Here is a 21776-nt window from a genome sequence, read left to right as displayed (position 1 = left end):
ACGAATTATTATACCGTCCTGTGAGAAGAAAGTAGCTTGTTCTGGTTAGCTCTCAGGCATCTTTCAGTGTGCCCCAAGCGTGTTAGAGAGTGAGAAATTGTGCGAGTAAATGATTTATGTGACTCCGGTCGGATAAAAGCTGTCCTGTGCTGAAGGAGATCCTAACGAACGGTGGATTGCTGGGTATGGAGTATAACAAAAAAAAAGTACCTTTTTATCCTTTCGTTCATTTTTAACACTTTTGCCGTAGCTTTCTTTAGGAAGAACGACCGTACGGTATACGCACAAATAGAACATACACAAAAAAGGACAAGTTCCGCACTTCAAAGCCTGCACTCGGGAATGCGAGGTGTTGGGTATTTGCAAGAGTTTAAGACAACGAACACCAAAAATGGTAAGAAATCAGTAAATCTTAACTCAGTTCAGAAAAGAACGTTAGGCACGCAATAACACCGGACCGAGCATGGGTAAAGGTATTCCATTGCTTTTCTTTTGCTTCGTTTTTATCCGTCCGCCACCCCACGGGCCGGAAATACCGGTGCGTGACCGCGAAAATGATCTCACATTATAAGGGCTTCGATGGGGCTACGCCACACCAGATTAGAGCTAATGTACTGGCTGCATATTTAACGCGTAAAGCGACCACTATTGCCCCCTGAAGAGAGAGAGAGAGAGAACGGGTGACCTAGGAAAGGACCAGACCTATCAATCTTTGGCTAAGTATATCAACCGCCGTTACCTCGATTTGGAAGGCAAATTTTAACTGAGACCCAAACGCTTCCCTTTTGCGTTTCGGCTTTCGTGTCCTTTCGAGAGAGGATCGTTTGGACGAAGGCAATGCGTTTTTAATTGACACTGGGATCTCTCTGTGGACGTTTTTTAAGGTGTTTTTTGCTGCTGTTTAGACGAAGATAGATGAAATAAATTATCAATACCGGGGCTTTCATTGGAGCCCTTCGTTTTATAAACGGATGTTTAAGCTGATGGATGACAAAAATGTATATAGGTGGAGTGGAATAAGAAAAGGTTGTGAAACAAAAATATAAAAGCATTATTCATTTAGTTGCGATAATAAATGAGATTTTATAAATCTAATCTAAGATTTTACAAACCAGCATTGTGTTGATCGAAATAAATTATTTATTTTAAAAGAATTATAAGCTCAAAATTATACTTACTTGCTCTTAATTTACCATTCCATTAAACAAATCATCGTCTTTCCATCGTACTTCTCTATGTCCTTAACACTGCTTCCAACGTCCATTCCAGCGTATCCAGCAGCTGCTACACCATACCACGACCATTATTCCACTCCAACCGAATAACGAAGCATAATCTTTACAAATTAGCGCACAGCAACCAAAATAAAACGAAGTTCTTTCACATCCATCATCAGTGATTTACATCACGAATTCTATCGATGGTTGTGGTGGGACCGAAAAGCTGACGAAACCCAAGGTGCCATTGCCATTCAATTGAATCTAACTAAAACACCGAGCAAATTGGACGAAGAAGTAGTACTTTTCTCGCTATGGTCGAAGGGGCTTCTTAATTGCACGTAGCAGCTACGAGTCGGAATGAATGAAACGGAACGTAATTAATTGCAATTTGCATTCATCATACAACCTGCCCAAAACACCTTTCAACAGGACGTTCGAACATGGGTACTACTAATGTGCTTTAGTGGACGCTGTGATATAACTGAACCACGTTGGATGATGTACTAAGTGGAAAATGTTAAGTGAAGCAGTTTTTTTTTGTTTCGTTACTATATTGAAAATTAGCTTTAATGGTAATCTGATAAGCTAAATCTTTTCCTTTTGCTGGAAATAGTTAATTTGAATCCATTGCTAGCTAAAAGCCAAAATGTTTAACCAACGGTCCTTGGGGTACCAATATGGATGCCGCACATGAAGCTGAAGGTTTCCAGCATTGAAGCTATCGTATTATGCTTTTCCACCATGAAAATCTTACAATGTTTGCACGCCATTATCTAGAACAGTTAATAACGATTGCTATCGAACGTCTGTGTACCAAACGTCCTCTTCCGTTAAGGTTAAGTTGTCAGCAACTGCCCTAGCAACTCCTCGACGGACGCCTTCCAATATAGGGCAAATGATGGACCCCAAAAAAGGACGAAGAAGGAATAAAAGCACTCATCTCCTCTCTGGCTTCCTTTACGAAAGCTTTCACCCTCCAAGGGGGATCCAAAGTTGCTCCAAGGATGAAGGTGATGGAAGTTTGAAAGTGTTTTAATTGTCAGCTAAGGGCGTATCATCCCCGAAAATCCGGCTAAACTTACCACTTGTGTAGGCGCCGGTTTGCGGTAAAACCAGCCGAGGACAGTGGAAGACACGGTGAATAGCAACAAATAGGCCGATAGTCCGAAAACTACTACCAAACGGGCGTTCTAACGATCGGTCCGTTCCCGAAACACCCGGGCACAGTTTAGTTTGGCATTTGTCTCATCCTTTCCGAAATTCAATTTTCCGATCGAACAACGATGATAAGGATAAAGTTTTCGCCCCGTCCCGAGGATTGTGGGGGAGGGAAAAAAAACTTTCTATCAAACCTCACATCGCTCCATCTCTTCCACCGTACAATGGCGTCTAGTGGAGGTCCTGATGCCTCACAATGATGCTCAGCTACTTCCTTAGCCCAGGCTAGCCTCAGCTTCCCAGCGGCAATCCTGCCAAGGATTTGCCTTGGGCTTAGGTTTAGTGAAGGTAATCATTCCGTTTTATATGCTTTTTTTTGCTCACCTCTCCCGATTGGACGTGTGGCGGCGTGCCTTCGGGCGAAGAAAACTTTGCAACAAACACGTACACACGACACGCATCATCAACAGTGTCAGAAACCGAAGCAGGAAAATGAAGGAACCGGTACTGGGAGGGTGTGGAATTAAAATTAATTTTCTAGCTAAGGAATTTTATTCGCACTATAAAGCTCGGCATTTTGGAAACACTCATTATCCCTTTGTTTTTTTGTTTTTTTGTGCGACCTTTTGATGTGATGGACGGCCCAAGGACGAAGGTTTTCAAAGGCGGTCGTGTGTTGCTGCGGAGAGGAAAGATTAACCTTTTGACGGGTAATTATGTACAGCTTTATCAAATTTAAGGTAATGTTAGAATTTTGCTGAAAGAAAACACGTTCTATAGAACACATTTTTAAGTTATTGTAAAGCCCTTACAGATAGAAGTAATGTGCCGCACACCACGAAAACAATTTTCAGATATTGTATTATACTTAAAATACTTAATTGATGGAAAATGGGTCTTGTATAGGAGAAGACTGCTGCATCATTTACTCGTCATTACAACAGCTCACCATATCTCCTATTTCCTTGTGGAGATCCCAAGATCCTCTATACCTTAGTGAGATCATTATTCGTACTAAAAAACGATTTACAAAGTCATAATATGTGAACTACTAATAGGTTTTTTAACATTTCGTGAAGCAAAAGACTCCAGGGATAAGTTTGATTCAAAATCACCATTTCAGTTCAACTAACCGTTAATGAACTTGCGACGTTGTTCAATATCGTAGGATTGGGTATTGAAAATAATAATTTGGAAGAGCTTGTAACTGAGCACATGGAAGACCCATCCACTGACAGCTGTATGCACTTCCTGATGTCAAGAAAATAGTTTCTGCGGCAAAAGGTAAAACGAATCCTCGATTACTCGAAGATCTTCCGAACCTGCGGCTTTACGAGTAATTCGTACGTTTGTGACAATTGCTATATTCAATAAATTATTTACAACGATCAAGCTTTAATTATATAATTACGAAATGATTTCCGGAAGTTGTCTTCAAAAAGAATCAGACGATTAAAGGTTTGATCTGTTTTTTGACCTTGCATAGGACCATAATGCAACAAGCAGGAGCATGGAGCAGAACGATTGATTAAACAAATATCAGGCACATGGGTCTTCCCCAAGCGACTCAGAATGTTTTTCCAATAATTTTGAAGTTAAACCGGAAGGGCAGATGAGGTCACGAGTTGTTGAGTCAAATGCTAACAACTTTTTTAAACAAAATTCATCGAAACTTTAATCATTACATGAAAAGCTTAAGAGTTTATTTCATTTTAAAATTGTAAATCTTTAGACGATTATTGTAATATAACAAAATGTAAAGAAAAAAATTGACTCTGACACAAACACAAAAATCTTGCAATTTGTTTTTCCTTTCTGCCCAAAACCTCCATCAAATTTAAACAAAATTGGAAAAACAAACCTAAACCCTTTCGATTCATAGCCTGCAGCCAGAGCTAATAAAGATTTGTGGGAAATGGAAAAAAAGGGAGCGATGGGGCAGGGATTGAAATCCAAATGGTAAAAAACTGAAATCCGCAAGTGCAAAACAGGGCCAACAAAGGCCCGAACTTGACTTCACGAGCCACCGTCACAAACAAAGAAACGGCCAAATTTCATTTGCATTATTTGACCGTGTTCCGATCAACCGGGGGGATGTAAAATATGCATAGTCCATTTTTATTTGCCATTTGCAAAATCGTTCAAAAATCGAACAGCCAGATGGAACCGAACAAAAACAAGAATTCCTATCATGAATGGTGCATATGGAGGAGATGAAATGGAAAGCATTATAATCAGATCGGTATGCAATTGTATGATTTGGAAAAAGAGGAAAAACATTAGAAAGCCCTTGGTCGAGCAGAGCCTAGGATGTAAGTCCCAGTCTTAAACAGAACGTTAAATTTATTTAATTAATTTAAATAGCACTATTATGCTTTAATTAGTTAAGCCATCTAAAGCCATCTAAAGGCGGCCCGGTGGTGCATGTGAAAAACGGCGCCCGTCCACACGGCAGGGACCGGGTTCAAATCCCATCCGGACCGTCTCCCCGTAGCATGGACTGACTATCCTGCTACGTGATAAAATAAGTCTTGATACGGCCAGGCCGTTCTAACCGAGCAAAAAAAAAAAAAAAAAAAAAAGCCATCACTTATATTTATAAATATGTAGAAAATTAATTTTCAAATACCAAGTAGAGGACTTATAAAACTTTATTATTTAATAGTTACTTTTGAAATGATAACAATTTGTAAACTTTATAAATTAAAAATGCTTATTACTTCAATATCTTTTATTAATAAAAAGGTTTTTTATGATGAAATGATCTTTACCCTTTTGATCAGCTTTCAATTTAATTTTAAAAGTAAATGTATTCTTAAAAAAATTGATTTACAACAAAAATAATTAATTTCATACCAAATAATTTTCTATATTAATTCTACTGAAAACTGATCAATATTATTAATTATTAATATTCAAATACATAATGTTCAAATTTATTACAAATACAAATTTAATTCTCGGTCCGGTGGTGTATGTGATCTCATCCTAACCCCGGTAGCAAGAACTGACTTAACCAGCTAAGTGGTAAAAATAAGTCTAGTAAGCCAGAAATACTCGGCATGACCCTAGAGGTCGTTAAATCAAAAAGAGAGAAAAAAGAAAAAATCTAAATTATTTATAATTACAATGGTCAGTTCAAGTTTCGTCAAACAGTTAATTCCAACTCTAGCACATTTTGTACAACTGCATAATATGCAACCGCTTGCACGACCAACTGATGGATGTTTTCTAATATTTTTACAAGCTTCAAGCGGCAAGCTTGTTTAAGCTCTGAAAAAATTGTGGTTTAAAAAGAACATTCTAATCAAACGGAGTGCGCCAGCACTGAAAACCACCAGACATGAATTTTGCATTTAAATGTAGTTTGCAGTACTCCATGTACCCAGTAACAAGTACCAAGAAGAACATTGAATCATAATCCCTTCCCCAGCATGAAAACAGCTGTGAAAGTGGAACGTTTTTCTTTGGCCGATTGTTATGAATTGGCACGCTGTATGTTTCAGTTTCGGATGAAAACCCTCGGACAAATAACCAGAACCATTAAAAAGAGGGGTTTTGTTTGGCGAAGGAAACTTAGCTTAAAAGGCATGCATCGCATGTGAACAGTGAACCTTCATTCCCAACCCGATAATCGCACAACATGTGCATTTCAATTTGCTACAGAGCTAGTAAAACAACTCATAATAGTAATGGAACAAACAAACAGAGGGGACAAGGATAAAAAAAAGAAAATCCAATTGTTCCGAGTTGTTCTTTTTGCCATACCACTCATGATAGCATATGTCGTCCTCGCGTGGCAAACGGCGTGTTTTGCTTAACCATTTCGGGGCGCTCTTTTTTTGTGTCTTCCCCTGAAGGGAAATTCTTTGTATCAACATTTCGTATCGCATTCCATGCTTCGATTTCAATTTATCTATCAATTATTCATATTATCGTACCGTTCCACTACAGCGCATCAGCTCCACTGGTCTCCTCCAGCAAACTAAAAATAATAACAACAAAAAACCATAGACTAGCAAAAAAAAGGGCTTCCACGCCACGACAATCCGTCGCTGATTGGAAAATTCTTTATGAAACAAAACATTTCCCCGCACTCCAAACCATGCATAAAAGCGCCGATAACCAAAACCTATTCTCCTCTCGTCTAGCGTAAAGCGCATAGGATCACCGGTTTGGCTTTGTTTTACTGCTGGCAGGATAATACACAAATGGCCGCTGGATGTTTTTTTGGGGGTTCGATTGGTTCGATCGAACTTCCACAATCCCGTGTGAGGAAATTCTGCAATCAATTGATTTCGAATGTAGAACTCGAAACATAGTCCCCTGATTGGATCCCCAGCAGTGGCGAGAAAAATGAAACAACAAAAAAAAGCTTTTTCCTTATGTCGATAATACGCGAGAATTGCAAAAGAAAAATAACGTTCTAGCTTGTCAGCATCGTTGAGTTACGGTGATGTATTAAATTAATATTCAAAATTATAGATAGAAAATAGGAGAAAGAAAAAAAAAAGAAATATTTACGAAAGGTATCAAATGAATGAAAATAACAAATTCCAGCTCTAGTTCATGTACAGGATTTCATTGAAACCAATTAAAGTTTATTTCACATCTCGTTCAAGAATATGACTTAACAACGATCATTGCTGCACACTCCTCCTGTATCTTACCCCACGAATACTCGGACAGGCTTTCAAGATTAAACTATTTATCTGTAAAAAAAAATCCAAAAAACCACCTTACTTCCTTGTCCATTGTTCTGCCCCCCCTTGCCCCTTTTCCTATCACTGCAGCAGTAATCTTTCAGTCTGCATAAATTTTAACGAAATCCATCCTTCTCCAGCTTGGCCGGTTCATTCGTGCTTTCGGATGGACTATTTCCTTTCCCACCAGCCACTTCAGCGGATGCGACACTCCGTTTTGGACAGTTTTCCGGCTCGTGCGGATTAATCGCTTCACGCTTCAAGCGCATTGCCAACAAATCCCGTTTTCCTGCCATCGCTTCATCGGCAATGTTTTCCTGCTTTTGTTCCACTTTCTTGGTAGGACTAACTTCGGCCGGTACTTCCGCCGGTACCTCCACCGGCAAGGGAGGCAACGGAACATTCTTCTCCTCGACTTTATCACCGTCTGCAGGTGGATTAAGTTTCGCTTCTACTTCACTACCCTTTGCATTTTTGGTAGATTCTGCATTCGGCGGCACATTATACTTCGGAAGATTTGGCCGATTTTCAGACGCTTGTTTATTGGTACCTTCCACCGCTACAACTGCTGGTAGTTTTATAGCTCGTTTTTCGTTCTCCGTTTCATCCTTCTCAACCTCCTTCTCGGCTTGTTTTGCTCCATCTCCGTCAGGCGTCCGTTCAACGGGTAATGCACCTGCACCTGCACCTTCTAGCGCGTCTACACGATCCGCATCGGGTGACGGTCCGTTACGCTCCTCTGTACCGTTTCCCACACTTATACCCGGAATATGCACACCTACCTGCGGGATCGATTTATTGTTTCCACCCGCTTTCAGCAGCTTCACGATCGGATCGTTTGGTATGTGTCCGGGATCTTGCTTCCCGTTAGCTATCACTTCCGGAACGATGCGTTCTGCTGCAGCATTCCCATTCGCTGGCTGGTCCTCTTCTCGCGATCCCATGCCAGACTTCTGCTCGGCTATTTTCTCCACTATCTCATCTAGCTTCTTCAGCACCAACTGTTCCGTTTCTTTGTTTTTCTTCACCAGCTCTTCTTTGATGTTTTCCACCTCGGCTTCGAGCACTTTTTTCGCATTTTTCAGCTCACTAATTTCCTTCACTATCTTCTCCTTTTCCTCCACCGCTATTTCATGCTCTTCCTTTAGTATAGCCTCGTTATTGATCACTGCATGTGGGTCTTTGGGCGAGGGTTCAACAGCGTTCGGTGGCACGATGTTAGATCCTTCTCCATCAGGCGTGTCCTTCCTCAATTCTCCATCGACAATTGCTGGCTTTGCTGGTGCCGGTACAGCGTCGTATGGTGGTTCTATCTTTGGTTTGACCTTCTCCGTTATGGATTCTACCGGTAAAATTGGTGGTTTGGGATCGTCTACCCTTTTTTCCGATACTATCGGCACCGGTTTCACAACGAGCTTTTCTAGCACCGCCGGTGGAACAGTGGGGTCGTACTTTCTTTCCGGTGTACGATCGATTGCGTGCAAGTTGGCGTACGTTCCGAGCACCATTATGATAAAGCCGAACGCAATCATCACTTGGGCAAGCTGCTTTTCGCTTATGTTTGTTTTGCAGATCGTCATGTAGCACGCTGCCGGTATGATCAAGCATATCGCAACCCCAATCGTAGAACCGACCAGGCCAATTACCACCTCGATCGATGGTATTAGCAAACCGAAGACGAGCGCCACAACCACGATCGCTATCGTGAGTGGTCGAAATTTAGATTCAGGAATGTACATGTGTCCATCCGAGGCACGCTTGTACAGCAGCGAGTAAAGGCTTACTCGGCATGGAAAGATCGCCAGCGGAAAACTAAACGCGACCGAAAGCACAAATCCCATCTTGATAATATCACTAGCAAATGATGGAGTAAAATCGACGAGAATGTTCCCAGAGAACCGGTGCCCATTGAAAGCGACATACCCGAAGAATCCGATCGCTACGTATATCATCGTACAGATGTTTGTTGACTGCCGGATAACTCGGCTCATCTTATCCAGCGATGTGGTGGGCATGGTCGCGTACACCTCAAATATTTGCCTGTAAAATAACGGTTCGAATGGTCAGTGAAATTAAATATGCTGCAATTTAAACCACACTTACATCTGACAGGATAGCGCCATGGTAAATATAGGCATGCACTGTAATATGCCACTCCAGTTCCACAAGTCCAGCCGCTCGAACCAGCCGGTGTGTTGAAATTTTTCGCTCGATTCCGAAACAACCTTCAACACTAGACAAAGGTAGAACCCTAGCGAGGCCGTACAAACCGACGCCAGGCTGTCCACATTTCGCAACATCCCTAACGGAATGATGCACACGATCGTGACCACGATCATAACCCATGTTCGAAGGCTATCGCTTTCGTGCATGGACAGGATTTTGGCCGTGATCTGAGGACCAAGGTCACCGACGACAACGAAGTAGGCGATGCACGTGCCCAACAGGTAGCCAACGACGCATAGCTCTACGAGCAATTTTCCGGCAGAACCAAAAGCGTAGAATGCTGAAAATATTAAACAGCAGTCGGTTAGTCAAAGAAATGCAAACCATGTAGATTTTGAGAGTGCTATTTTACCAATTTGTTCAAAGTTTTTTCTTCTGGAAATGATGGCCGATTTAACCATATAGCTGCACACCAAACGGGTAACATAGCTGCTGAGCAGTAGCAGCACTATTGACAGCACAATTCCGCACTAAAATGAAACGGCAAGAACGAGAATACATATTGCTGCAGATTGCTAAATCATTTCGGTTATCGTACTTACCCGTTGAAAGCAAAAGGGCATAGAAAGTATGCCCACACCGATGATACTATTAGTTAGCGTGACCGTCTGCACGGTATTCGTTTCCATCACGTACGGGTTTTACCTTTCCGGATCATGCTTTCTACGCAGTGATAGTTTGCTTTTTCTCACAATTCTTCACATAAATGTTCCTCCGCAGAAATTGTTTGCGTACGCGGCGTTTCGTACAAAATACGTGTTTGTTTTGAAAACGCGAGTCAGAAACGTCAAACCACATCGTGCAAGATGCTTATAGCTGGGGTATCCCATCTCTACACAGGCACATTTTGAAGTCACCCTGCACAGGAGCAAAAAATCTACAAATGAGCATTTCAAACAATATTTCCAGTGCTTAAAACTGTTGCTACAAAAATTCACATATTATTTTCACTTGTAGGATCGCTACAATAACAGTGCTGAGTGAAAATATATTCGATAAAAACAAATGTTTGCGATGTTAACAGCGCATTCAAATTATTTCTCCAAAATGGCAGTTGTAACGGTTTTCCAGCACCTATTGTTCAGCGTTTTCAGCGAATGAAAAATCTGCACGTTGTGACACACGCAGTTTACTTGTGGCTTGCAACTCGATAGTAGTTTTACGTGCTTCTAGTGGAAAATTAGTTTTTGTATACATATTTCACAACCAATACCATGCGCATTATCGGGGTAATACGGAAAACAAGTACATTTATGCAGTTAATCGAGTTATTCGCCAGTAATGTGTAATCTTTGTACTACAGATAACCTACCCCAAGGATGATGGTTCGCTTGAAACGTTACTGGTTCGATCGTCGATTAGTTTGCAAAATGCTACGGTGCGCAAGATACTGCCCTGGTTCTTCAGTCAAGCTCTACCCTTGTTCGACTTTCTAGCAGTAAGTTGCATCGTGATACGCCTCCAAACGAAAGTTGATCCGTTCCAGCACCTGCGCCGTCGCCAAAGTCCACCATTTGATGGGAAAGGATTTAACCTGCAGCGCAGTGAACGGCATGGAGGTTTTGTGTCCATCGATGAATGGCTTAGAATTCCCATCGAAGACTTTAAACAACTGTGTCCCGGGTTTTTCTACGGTACCGCAAACTATCCTAATCTCAACATTTTACTTTCACAACGGCGCTTCCGGCAGCATGTCGTCAATTCGTCGAAGCTTTGGGGTATCATGTACGATTGTCTGTTCTGTAGACAGTTTAACGAACGGCACCAGACTGATGGTGGTTTTAAGCAGGAACTGCGTATGAAATATCTCGCAACGCAGCAAAAAGACTTCCGACCCGAGATAGTGGAACTGGAGGAACGCATCGAAATGTCGAATCAATACTCAAAGTTAAAGAACTCTCTACAGCAGATGACCGGTAGCCTGCATACGCAGCAAGTCCAACGCTACAAGGACGATATAAAACAGCTTAAACTGATGTTACGAGAGACGGCACGCGAAAAGGGACAGCTACTAGCTATCCGTGCGATTCGCGATTACGACACAACCATGGTAATTACTAAAGAAATTACTGCTGCAAGCATAAAAGTAAGGAAAAATGAGCTTGAAAACTTGCTGGCTTTCTGCCAAGGGGAATTGTTTGAAGTAAGGGCGTCATTGGAATTGCGAAAAGCATTCGAAACTGCTCTAAAGAAACTAAAGACACACATCAGCGAGATAGAGGACGTTGTAGATCAAGTCGATAACATTCGGTTTTTGGAGTTCAAGCTGGAGAGTGTACGGTGCTTCATCGAGAACAATCAATCGTTATTGGTGCTGTCGCACATAAGCGATGAGAGTGAAAGGAAGGCATATGTAAGGTACGTAAAGTTTTCCACCGCTATGTAGCATGGATTAATCCTTAATGTCTTTTTTTTAGCAATCTTCAACTTCTCAAACAATCCATGCAGATACAACTAAAATCCGCTCAAGGAGATGTAATTCAAATGAAAAATGATAAAAGTGCGTTTATCGATCAAATGCTAGCGCTCAAAGATCTAGGCAACTTTTCGACGGTAAGCGACAACACCCATCAGGCTCACCGTGATCTTGACCAGCTGCAGCAAACCATTGTTAAGATGGTAGAAACAACAAAGGCAATTACAACATACGAAGCTAAAATTTCGAGCCTCCAGCAGCCTATCTGGCACAGCTATCTAGAAATGTCCGGCAATGTTCCTTTTAACGAGCTCGTTTCGATTGCTGCCGTGAAGCTGGCAGTAGAAATGTTGGACGCAAACGTGCAAGAAATTTTTCTGGGTTTTGTATACGAACGTGCACTAGATGCTGGCATAAGAACTAAATGGTGCGAAGGACTTTCCTGTTCAGCGATATTTAAATCGATGGATGGTGTTACGTGCGTTAAGCAAATAATCGAAAAGGAGCAGAACATCAAAACATTCCCATTCGTCGTGTTGGAAACACGTGCCCGTTCAAGTTTAAATAATTTCCTCTGCAAAAATGTCCCTGAAGAAGATACTGGCAAGGACTACGAAGACACTGTCGCTAAAGTGAATACTCTCGTTCAACATATAGAGAACCAGTTACGTGCAAAACGGGAGCTAAATGCAAATCGTGAATTGTATGAGCATTTGACTGCTGCCATGGAAGACCTTCTGGCCAAACTCGACAGTGTTTACAATGGTAGCATCATTCAGTGGCCTAGGTAAGTGTACACGCAATCGTCCAGTATGAATACTATTCAGCTAAATGTTCTGAATCAGTCTATGAGACTCAAACAAACCTTTGCTGCTACCTATCGGCGATTGAATAGCAATTAAATGTATTATTGCATAGGTTCGTTTTATATCAATTTGCTGATATTCATTAGTGTTATGAGCATTTAATCTCTACAATGATGATCAGCTAATAATGCTGATCCAAGTACTGCTATCCTTCAATTGCATAGAAGAAAGCAGTAGAAATTTGTTTTTGGTTAGGTACCTAAAAATAGGTAATTTTTAAGAACTAGTGATGTTTGAAATCGTGGTGCTTTGCAATCAAGCACTAGCAGAACTTGGGAAATGTTATAAGCATACAATGTTTTATGGTAGGAGCACATGAGTCTATGCAGATTTACTTTTATTTATGGATTCTCTAGAGATTTCACTTATGATTCGAATGACTCTTCACTGAAGATTGACATAAATTGCTCTTTTCAAAGGATCTATGAAGTACAACACTTATCACCTATTGTAGATTTGAGATGAAATACGTTTTGAACCGGCGTTTGAAACTGGGTATAAATAACGCAATGCTTGTTTACACATGCAGGATTCATTCAAACCATTTTATTACATTTGTTTGGAGATTGCAAAATATGATCCTATAGCAAACGTTGAAATATGTAATGCTGCCAAAAAAAAGATTCCTCTCCCCGACGGGGAATCGAACCCCGGTCTCCCGCGTGACAGGCGGGGATACTGACCACTATACTATCGAGGACGTCGAATGAAGCGACGAATCTACGCAATAAAAACTTGATGGCGTTTCACACACACCCTTGTTGTGATTGTTCAACATCAAGGGTTGAAATTATGTCGTAGAGGGGGATGTTTCAAAAAGTGCGTAAATTCACTGGAAGAGCATATCCTCGATAGTATAGTGGTCAGTATCCCCGCCTGTCACGCGGGAGACCGGGGTTCGATTCCCCGTCGGGGAGAGGAATCTTTTTGCAGCATGAAATATTTCAACGTTTGCTATATTATGAAATGTTTTTTTCCTGTTTTATGAGAATTCATTTTTTTACTAGATTTACTTAGTACTTTTCATAATAGCATTTCGTTGACTATTCTATTTTTTAAGTGTCATTCCTCCGACATATCGTACGACATACATATCGTACCAAAATATAAATAATTTTTAAATTCAATTGCATATTATAATATCAATAAAAATCATTCTAAGTTACGATAAACTTATTATCACTATTAGATCCCCTTTCAAAATCAATTCTTTGTCCATGAAATTATATGGAATCTTTAAGCTGGTTCGTTATGTTGCAGTGTGGTAGCTGAAATAGTGCTCTAACGAGCGGGTTTTTCATGTCCTCGATAGTATAGTGGTCAGTATCCCCGCCTGTCACGCGGGAGACCGGGGTTCGATTCCCCGTCGGGGAGAGGAGTTTTTTTTCTACTTTGCTAATTTTAATGCAATTTTTGTTTCAAATTTCTTCCAGAATACAATTGCAAGAGCTTCCAAACCTCGTGATTCGTTGCATAACAGCAGAAAATCAGCTTGACCGACTGCAGGCACGTAACGATGCACTGGAGAAATTCATTGATCAGATTGAAAATGTCCAACCTCTACCAAGCACGGAGCAACTGAAACTACAAGAATCACGCTTAAATGAAGAACTTAAAACCATTCTGCAAAAGGTAGATCACAGCAAGAAATCGTACTATAAAATTTTAAATCAAATTTCAAGCAAATGCGATAAGATGCAATTTGTACTTAACCGTTACGAGGAAGATTTTTGCTCAATGCCAGCGGGCATATCATCTACTATCTACGGAAAGCTGATTGACTGTTGGACTACTTGTAGTGAATTAATATTGCGCACTATTCCGACAATCGAAGATGCAGCAAACCAGTTTGGCTCTTCCGAAGATGAGCCATCTGCAGATATCAACGAGTTAAATGAACAAATTGATTCGCTTGATTTGCGTGAAAAATCTCTAACATCCCGTATAACCGGCACAGAGACCATGCTCGAAGACTATCAACGTGAGAACAAACTCTCTGAAAGTTCAAGCCACTTTTCTGTACCACGCCAACTGTTGCAAGAATCCAATGCTCTGTTGGGCAAAATTGTCTCCACGCAAAAAGAACTGCAACAATTACCACACGGATGCAACAGTTCAAAGATGGCCAGCATGAAAATTAAACTAAAGCGACTGTATCTTCTCGAAAAGCACCGTCAGGATGTGAGGGAAATGTGCTTAAACAATCTCATCCTTCCAATGGTCGACAAGCTGCATGTGCAAAAGTTGCGTCAGGTTTGTCAACTGGTAACATCGGTTTCGGAGGACCTGCCCGAGCTGGGTGGAAGCGCAAAAGTTTTCTTTGAATATGAGAGACATGGCCTGGAATACGGAAACACCAGCGACTACATGCAGGTAAGTTTGGAACACGGTTTCTTTGTACTTTGTACTATACATATTAAACACATTGATCGTTTTTGATATAAGTGGTCGTGGACACGTGTGTTTAGAAACCATTGCTGGTGACAAAACAGTAAAACGACTTCATACACACGGTGCTATATTTTCCTATCAGTTCTTTATTATTTTTTTTCTCACCTCTCTGATCTCTGATACTTTACAATGGAAATTATACACTTTTTCCCATCCGGAATATAACCGGTAAAATCCAACGTTTGGGAGTGGTGTTATTGGTTGTGTGTAACTGGTAAATGCAACTGACTGTTACTTTGCTGTTGTGCATGGACAATGCATCCTTTCTGTGTTGCAATCTCCTATTCTTACGAACCTACAGCACACGAAGCGCTTCCATGGGAAGATATCGCGAATGGGGGAAAACTGGCAAACCGAAAGACGGAATTGTTCTCCCAGCTAGCTTGCTGGCGCAGTCCTTTGACTAATCTTACAGCTCATCCTTCTCGTCCAGATCCACGTCGGACAGGTCGATGTCTTCCTCCTCGGGTAGCTGGCCGTCCTTACCGTCCCACGGTTCGACGGTGTGAATCTTTGGCAGCTCCGCACCCTTCACCGGTGCCGTATGACCTCGGCCAAAGGAAAGATCTCGCAAAAATTCGTTGATTCCATCATTGGAAAATGAGCCACGCAGTAGCGAGTACTTCATTTTCTTCAGATTAACCACAGCCATGGCCGGATAGCCGAAACCACCGATATCAAGTGTCGATTCTAGGTCGAGCTGTGCGCCACCCTCCGTCCACAGCCAACCCCAATCCTTCTTCTTGTACTTGTCGCCCATCGTCTGCAGGATCTGCACGTACCGGTTGCGGCATTCGGCATTACAGTCGAGAATGTGTGGCAGCACGGCTACAACACACAACGGTTTCTTCTGGCACGTGTCCCGTGCAACCTGTTCCGAGGTTAGCTGCACAATTTCCGGACTAGGGATGTCTTCGGTGTACTTATCGAGCGCCCAGTTTACAATATCGGACGATGTGCGGCCACCGTTGTAATCTTCGGCGGAGTTGCGATCCTTCGTGCCAGCCGGGAAGTATTTGATCGTCGGAAAACCCTGCACACCGTACTCGGCCATTTTCTGCTGGTGTACCGTTGCATCGAGAGCGCCAAGCTTCACCTTGCCCTTCAGCTCCGTCGCAGCCCTTGCCCAGTGTGGTGCCAAATTTTTGCAGTGACCACACCACGGTGCGAAGAATTCTACCAACCATGCTTCCTCGCCTTGCAACACCAGCTTGTCGAAGTTTGCATCAGTTAGCTCGATAACGTCGTCCTTGGATCCGCTGCCACTATCACTTCCGCCGCTACTGCTACCACCACCACCACCACCGCCACCGCCGAGAACGTTCTTGATCTTTTTCTTCGCCTCCGCCAACGCTGCCTCCGCGATATCCTTGGCCGTACGCTGTCCATTGTAATCCACCGGAGATCGTTTGTTCGCACCGAAGATCTTAATGGTCGGATAGCCTCGTACACCGTGCTGTCCGCAAAGGCCCTGCTCCTCCTCGCAGTTCACTCCACCGACCTTGATCACACCCTTCAGTGCGGTGGCCGCCTTTTTGTATTCCGGCACCAGGCTACGGCAGTGGCCACAGAACGGTGCATAAAACTCAACCACCCATACTTCGTCGCTCTTTACTACGGTACGATCAAAGTTGGCCGTCGTCAGTGCCACGACATCATCGGATGATGAGTAAAGGGCCTGTGTGCTGGCCGCAAAGAAAAGCACCAAAACACCCGCAACCACCCGCGGAATCATCGTTGAAATGTTGATGAGGTGTTGTTGTTCTGGCCACGTAGCTATTACCAGTAGAAGAATGGGAAAGAGGTGTCTGCTATCGCCTTGGTACCGGGCTGACCGTGATTAACTAGCAGCCGATTGTATTCCACCGAACTTATGCTGTGCGCTGTCCCGTATGTCGATTATTATTGCACCCACCATAAACAAAAAGGCGAACTCAGAAAAGCCGCTGTTTAGGACTTTTATACACACACAAATGCACCGGTTGCAATGGGTATGATTTGGTCGCCAGCGATTGGCCAACAATTGAACCCTCGAGCTCTGGTATAAACGCAAGCAATGCCAAAGAGAAGAAGTCAAGGTTAATAATGATTTAAATTCGAACCAGCGTTTGCAATGGAGAGAGTTTCGAAATTGTATTTTGGAATTTTATCCTTTTTAAATTCATATTTTTCTCAATTCGTTTCCTCAAACAAATAATGTGATATAATGCTGGAAGTAGATTAAATGTAATTAAATCGTGCGATTTACGTTCTTCTTATTCTTAGACTCCATTCAGCCTGCATGGAATCAATGGCATCAACATTCACATTTTTGGAGACGAATGTCGCCAAGTATCGATAAATAAGAAACAGCGGCATCTCGCCTTCCTAATCCTGTTCATCAGTTTCCTTTACTGCGACGGATGTAAGCTGCTGTTCCTGGATAAAACATGCGAGGTATTATCCTTACCAGTGGAGCTCGAAATTAATAACCCATAACATTGTCATCTGTCTCAATTTACTTACAGCAATTATTCGATTCCGGTATGGTCAGCATTTTTTACGTGCTGGAAAAACATTTCCCAACCATGCAAGCCATCATTCTGGATAAGAACGAACAGTGAGTAAAACATAGCTGCACGGTAGTACTATTAATCCCAGGTGCGCAGTTTATTTATTTCCAACTTATTTCTTACGTAAGTTAATAATTATCGCTTTGTTACTGAGCTAGAACTGTAATACGAAGTGAATAAATGTCTATGCATCGCGCTTTTTGCGATAAAGCGAAGGTTTGTCGAACACCTGCTTCATGCCACCGGCTTTCTCCGAGTGGAAGATGGTACTGTTTGCCGTGTCTGCTACCCACGGTGAGTCGAACTTGGTCGTGTCCTGGTCGACCAGATGCGTGTACTTGGTTCGGCCACATCGGCCAAAGTTTTTCACCTGCATCACCTTCGGCAGGATCGTCTTGTCGAAGTGATCCTCGAGTGTCGGTGCCGAGAAGTCCTGCTTGTACACGTCGTCCTCTTCGTCGAGGTAGAATGCACCCCGATGGTAGTACTTCTGCAGGAACTTGTACTTGCCCTTCACGTTCTTGTTCGTGACCTGTTTCGGGTTGTTACGCAGCTCCTGCCGGCGTTCCTCCTCCGTCATGTTGCGCAGCCGTTCGATTTCCTGCTTTTCTTTCTCGATTCTAAAATAAACGAGTGACAATTAATTACGCTGTTCCGTCAAAGGATCGTTCTACCCCTTATACTCACTGTTCCTTTTCCTCGCGATCCCGCTTGATGCGTTTCAATTCGCGCAATTTCCACGCTTCGTATTCCACTTCGTCGTTCTCGTCGTCCGTGTTAACATCGTTCAATGATGGTTCGTTCTCAACCTTCGTTTTTTCCAGCTCCTTCTTGATGCTGTCCTCCACCAAGCGTAATGTCTGTTTCCGTCGTTCTTTGGCCATCTTTTTCGCCTCGTACTCGAGCTGCTTCTGCCGGTTTGCTTCGCGCTCTTTCTCAATGATCGTTGTACGATCCTTTTTACGCACGAACAGTGGCTTTAGTCGGGGTTCGTTTTCTTCGTCGCTTTCCGTTTCCTCCTCGTACTCGGAGCTCTCGGATTCTTCCGAATCCGACATACCCTCTTCCTCTTGCTTCTGCAGCAATTCCTCTTCTTCGCGTTGTTTCTGCTGAAGCATTTTAGCTTTCAACAGATTTCGCCTGCGTTCGATCTCCGAATCGCTCAGTTCGGCTTCCGATTCTGACTCGGAACCTAAGGAAATACGTCTTCGGCGGGATGATGCATTTGTCTGTTCCCGTTCATCATCACTGTAGCGTCTGCGATCATTTTCGTCGTCACCATCACTGCGCTCATCGTTATCATCAGATTCTACCAACTCCGGTTCGTGTATTACCCGATGCCGCTCTTTGCGTTCCCGTTCAAGATCATCCTGGGTTTCCGCTCGAACCGCTTGTAACCGTCGTATGCGTGGATCGTCGACATCCTCCGGCAAATCATTATTGTCACTAATTTTGGAAGAAATATTGTTTTTGAATCGCTAGGGTTCCAAGTTCAAAAAAAAAAATAGTCAATCTACTTACGAATCTTCTCGCTGCTGCTGCTCTTCGTTCGCACGACGATGTTCCATGAAATCGTCATCCTCTGACTCTTCATCGCTGCTTGCGTATTGTGCATATTCTGGTCGCTTTCCCGATACATAGCGATGCACTTTTACTTTCTGCATCGATATTTCACCTGATACATACAAATAACAAAATACATTATTTATCAATCTTTCCTATTGCTGCAGAACTTCTCATCTTTGCTACCATTCCTGATACGTACCCTTTGTGTTTTTGACTGGAACTGCTCCAGCAGTACTTTGTATACCATACTGTGTAGTTGGAGGACTCATGTTTAGTGCTTTTTGCAATTCCTTCAACTGGATAAAATTGAAAATAAATCGCACGGACCGATGTTTCTCGGGGAAAATCCAAGCTGATAGTAAACAAACAAATCTGCCATTTGACGTTTGGGCCAGTGTTGCCAAAAGCTATGATTTTTCCGCACGAGATGTATACACCACAGGTAGAACAAATACAGTGTGGTGCGGAATAAAGCAATCAACGACTTTTTTTTAAATTACTAAACACATTTATTCGATTTAATTCTATTCCTATCAAATAACTGCACACGTAATATGCTAAAAACTAAAGCTTTAACCCTAATTCACACACCTTCATTGTCCCTTAAGCTGAAATAAAATTGCTTCCCGAACCATTCTTCGTGCTCCTCGATAAACTCGGCAAATATGTCCAAGAACTTGAGCAAAAGCTTCAGCTTCTCGTCTGCCATTGCCGTTGCGGATAGAAATTCCGGCAACTTTACGATGAGCCGCGCCAGATGAACTGCACCGTAGATCATGGACGGTTCGGCGGGCGCATTCGATGGTAGTATACGCCACCGAAATACGTCGTCTAACACCTCTTTGGCTTCTCGCGAAATGGTCACGTTCTGAGGAATGACGGAACGTAGAAGATTTAGGCTTGATCCAAAAGGCGACAGATTGCCGGTACATTCCACTGCCACGCTCGGTTGAATCTGATGTCCTTGCTGACCGGAGGCGACTGCTGCACTCTGTTGCAGGGCACCAAAATCCAACACAAACTCGTTCTCCTCGTTCTTGTGTGAACGCAATCGTCTGCGACGACGTTCCTCAGCAGATGTAGCCGATGTCGATTGATGGTCGGAATGTTCGCTCAGCGGCTGATGCACATCCACCGTAGGCGATTCAAGCCGTACGGTAAGCATGTCTAGGGACAGATTTTGCGATGCAATGTACGTGAAGTTATGAAGGTTTTCTTCGGCCAGGATGAGCTGGGCTTGTGCTTTTTCCTGCGGGTATAGCAGATAATCCTGAAGCGTAAAGTCAAAGTACACGCGCAACCCGTCTGCCACCTCCTTGCACAGTTCCACATTCGTACGTATCTGCTCGTAGTCCCGTATTTTGTGCTCACTGCGTAGGGCAGAACTGTTACGCCGCCGGGACTTTGCTTGTTCCTGATGGCCACACTCAAACAGTTGGCGGATGGTGTAGTAGCGAACGAAATCTTCCAATATAGTCACCACAGGAAGCTTCGCTGGCAGTTCAACCAGCATACCATCGGACACTATTAGGTGCTGGTCTAGGTCAAGATGCTTGCGGAACTTATTTCCAGCTTGGAGGTAAACCTTTTCTTCCTCGTGCGAGCTCTCCACCGAGCTGCTATAGTATTCGTCCATATCTAGAACAAACGTAGAGCGTTATATTATAATATTTCACTGTCGGCAGACCTTCGAACCTTCTTACCATCGATATTGTATTCATTGTCATCCCTGCTAAAACCGTTACTGCACGAACTACCATCTTCGGACGATGGATTGATGGGTTGCGCCTTTGCATTTTCAATACGATCGGTTAAGCTTTTGGCGCGTTGTTTTTTTCGCTCCTTGCGATACAAATAACCACCTCTGGCGAATGAAACAACATTATGTAAAACGGTTAAAGTACGCTTTAATTATGACGCCCTGCAGATTGCTTCCAAATTTACTCACTGATAAAGCTGTGACTTTTCCGCCAAATCTTTCTGTAATTGTCGATTCTCTTCCGTATCCTTAAGTATGAAATCTTCACTAACTTTTCGATCCCAGGATGAGTTCCAGCCCTGGAAGTGTATCAAATATTCTACGATACGCCGGCCCCGTTTGTCTTTACCTTCGGACACTTCCAGTACCTTTAAAACGCAAATACCAAACAGTAAGCAAATGAGCCGGAAACATAAAACCGAAACACACCCCATGTTGTACATTTCTTTTGTGCATTACCTTTGAATCGTACAGAACCTTCGCTTTGGTCGGATCCGGCTCGTAGCAGAGCACCTTTTCACCATCGCAAAATTTGTATTTCGTGTTATGGCCACGGGTTGAAACCATGCTAGGCGACTCAATTTTGAAGCCGTGTTGTTTTTGGACGCAGAATTAAAATCGCTGTGCGCGTAAAATCGTGAACAAAATACTGGATTTTGTGGAAACTTTGCAGCTGCAGCGTCTGCAATTGCCGACGAATGTCACATTTGTCGGTAAACAAATGGATGGCCTTGAACGTGCGTGCGTAAATGCGTGCGCATGCTATCTGTCAAAAGGCTACGCTATTGTTTGACATGTGGGGTGGTTTTAAAAAAATCCGTTGGAACATTGTTTTTTCAGCAAAACATCTGCGAAGCAA

The 21776-nt window shown here is 42.8% G+C and overlaps 5 protein-coding genes and 3 non-coding genes across 8 annotated transcripts; 3 read left to right on the top strand and 5 right to left on the bottom strand.

Moving 5' to 3' along the window:
- Nucleotides 1-6944: 6944 nt before the first annotated feature.
- LOC125760892 (putative sodium-coupled neutral amino acid transporter 10) lies at nt 6945-10138 on the bottom strand. The gene is made up of 4 exons (XM_049421469.1): nt 9850-10138; nt 9660-9777; nt 9185-9587; nt 6945-9121 (listed from the first exon to the last, which is right to left on the bottom strand). The coding sequence occupies exons 1-4, from the start codon at nt 9934-9936 to the stop codon at nt 7198-7200; spliced, it is 2532 nt and encodes an 843-aa protein (XP_049277426.1). The 5' UTR covers nt 9937-10138; the 3' UTR covers nt 6945-7197.
- Nucleotides 10139-10355: 217 nt separating this feature from the next.
- Nucleotides 10356-17664, top strand: LOC125760883 (uncharacterized). Its single transcript, XM_049421453.1, has 6 exons — nt 10356-10536; nt 10611-11665; nt 11725-12510; nt 14023-14962; nt 17306-17476; nt 17548-17664. The coding sequence occupies exons 1-6, from the start codon at nt 10522-10524 to the stop codon at nt 17641-17643; spliced, it is 3063 nt and encodes a 1020-aa protein (XP_049277410.1). The 5' UTR covers nt 10356-10521; the 3' UTR covers nt 17644-17664.
- Nucleotides 13218-13289, bottom strand: Trnad-guc (transfer RNA aspartic acid (anticodon GUC)). The gene has a single exon. It is a non-coding gene; the product is annotated as a tRNA-Asp (tRNA).
- Trnad-guc (transfer RNA aspartic acid (anticodon GUC)) lies at nt 13435-13506 on the top strand. Its single transcript has one exon. It is a non-coding gene; the product is annotated as a tRNA-Asp (tRNA).
- Nucleotides 13892-13963, top strand: Trnad-guc (transfer RNA aspartic acid (anticodon GUC)). The gene has a single exon. It is a non-coding gene; the product is annotated as a tRNA-Asp (tRNA).
- LOC125760907 (protein disulfide-isomerase A6 homolog) lies at nt 15107-17061 on the bottom strand. The gene has a single exon (XM_049421496.1). It carries the CDS (start codon nt 16773-16775, stop codon nt 15450-15452), a length of 1326 nt encoding a protein of 441 aa, XP_049277453.1. The 5' UTR covers nt 16776-17061; the 3' UTR covers nt 15107-15449.
- Nucleotide 17665: 1 nt separating the features above from the next.
- Nucleotides 17666-19547, bottom strand: LOC125760905 (microfibrillar-associated protein 1). Its single transcript, XM_049421494.1, has 4 exons — nt 19358-19547; nt 19114-19267; nt 18280-19038; nt 17666-18212 (listed from the first exon to the last, which is right to left on the bottom strand). The coding sequence occupies exons 1-4, from the start codon at nt 19425-19427 to the stop codon at nt 17777-17779; spliced, it is 1419 nt and encodes a 472-aa protein (XP_049277451.1). The 5' UTR covers nt 19428-19547; the 3' UTR covers nt 17666-17776.
- Nucleotides 19548-19646: 99 nt separating this feature from the next.
- LOC125760904 (male-specific lethal 3 homolog) lies at nt 19647-21703 on the bottom strand. The gene is made up of 4 exons (XM_049421492.1): nt 21377-21703; nt 21107-21285; nt 20862-21022; nt 19647-20796 (listed from the first exon to the last, which is right to left on the bottom strand). Exons 1-4 carry the CDS (start codon nt 21482-21484, stop codon nt 19742-19744), a joined length of 1503 nt encoding a protein of 500 aa, XP_049277449.1. The 5' UTR covers nt 21485-21703; the 3' UTR covers nt 19647-19741.
- Nucleotides 21704-21776: the final 73 nt, after the last annotated feature.

Source organism: Anopheles funestus, chromosome 2RL (assembly GCF_943734845.2).
Source record: "Anopheles funestus chromosome 2RL, idAnoFuneDA-416_04, whole genome shotgun sequence".
NCBI lineage: Eukaryota > Metazoa > Arthropoda > Insecta > Diptera > Culicidae > Anopheles > Anopheles funestus.
The sequence above is the reverse complement of the archived record's forward strand: the minus strand, read 5'-3'. Positions and strand labels throughout refer to the sequence as shown.

Bases quoted from the DNA above. Each gene is read 5' to 3' on its own strand.
- LOC125760892 (XM_049421469.1), bottom strand. From the start codon at position 9,936: ATGGAAACGAATACCGTGCAGACGGTCACGCTAACTAATAGTATCATC. The intron at 9,778-9,849 runs GTAAGTACGATA...GTTTCATTTTAG, and splicing joins TGCCCTTTTGCTTTCAACGG to TGCGGAATTGTGCTGTCAAT. The intron at 9,588-9,659 runs GTAAAATAGCAC...TAATATTTTCAG, and splicing joins AAAAAACTTTGAACAAATTG to CATTCTACGCTTTTGGTTCT.
- LOC125760907 (XM_049421496.1), bottom strand. From the start codon at position 16,775: ATGATTCCGCGGGTGGTTGCGGGTGTTTTGGTGCTTTTCTTTGCGGCC.
- LOC125760883 (XM_049421453.1), top strand. The intron at 11,666-11,724 runs GTACGTAAAGTT...TCTTTTTTTTAG, and splicing joins GAAAGGAAGGCATATGTAAG to CAATCTTCAACTTCTCAAAC. The intron at 12,511-14,022 runs GTAAGTGTACAC...AATTTCTTCCAG, and splicing joins AGCATCATTCAGTGGCCTAG to AATACAATTGCAAGAGCTTC.
- LOC125760904 (XM_049421492.1), bottom strand. From the start codon at position 21,484: ATGGTTTCAACCCGTGGCCATAACACGAAATACAAATTTTGCGATGGT. The intron at 21,286-21,376 runs GTAATGCACAAA...TGCGTTTTAAAG, and splicing joins AGGTTCTGTACGATTCAAAG to GTACTGGAAGTGTCCGAAGG. The intron at 20,797-20,861 runs GTAAGAAGGTTC...CGTTTGTTCTAG, and splicing joins CAATGAATACAATATCGATG to ATATGGACGAATACTATAGC.
- LOC125760905 (XM_049421494.1), bottom strand. From the start codon at position 19,427: ATGAGTCCTCCAACTACACAGTATGGTATACAAAGTACTGCTGGAGCA. The intron at 19,268-19,357 runs GTACGTATCAGG...TGTATGTATCAG, and splicing joins TCCAGTCAAAAACACAAAGG to GTGAAATATCGATGCAGAAA. The intron at 19,039-19,113 runs GTAAGTAGATTG...TTCCAAAATTAG, and splicing joins CAGCAGCAGCGAGAAGATTC to TGACAATAATGATTTGCCGG.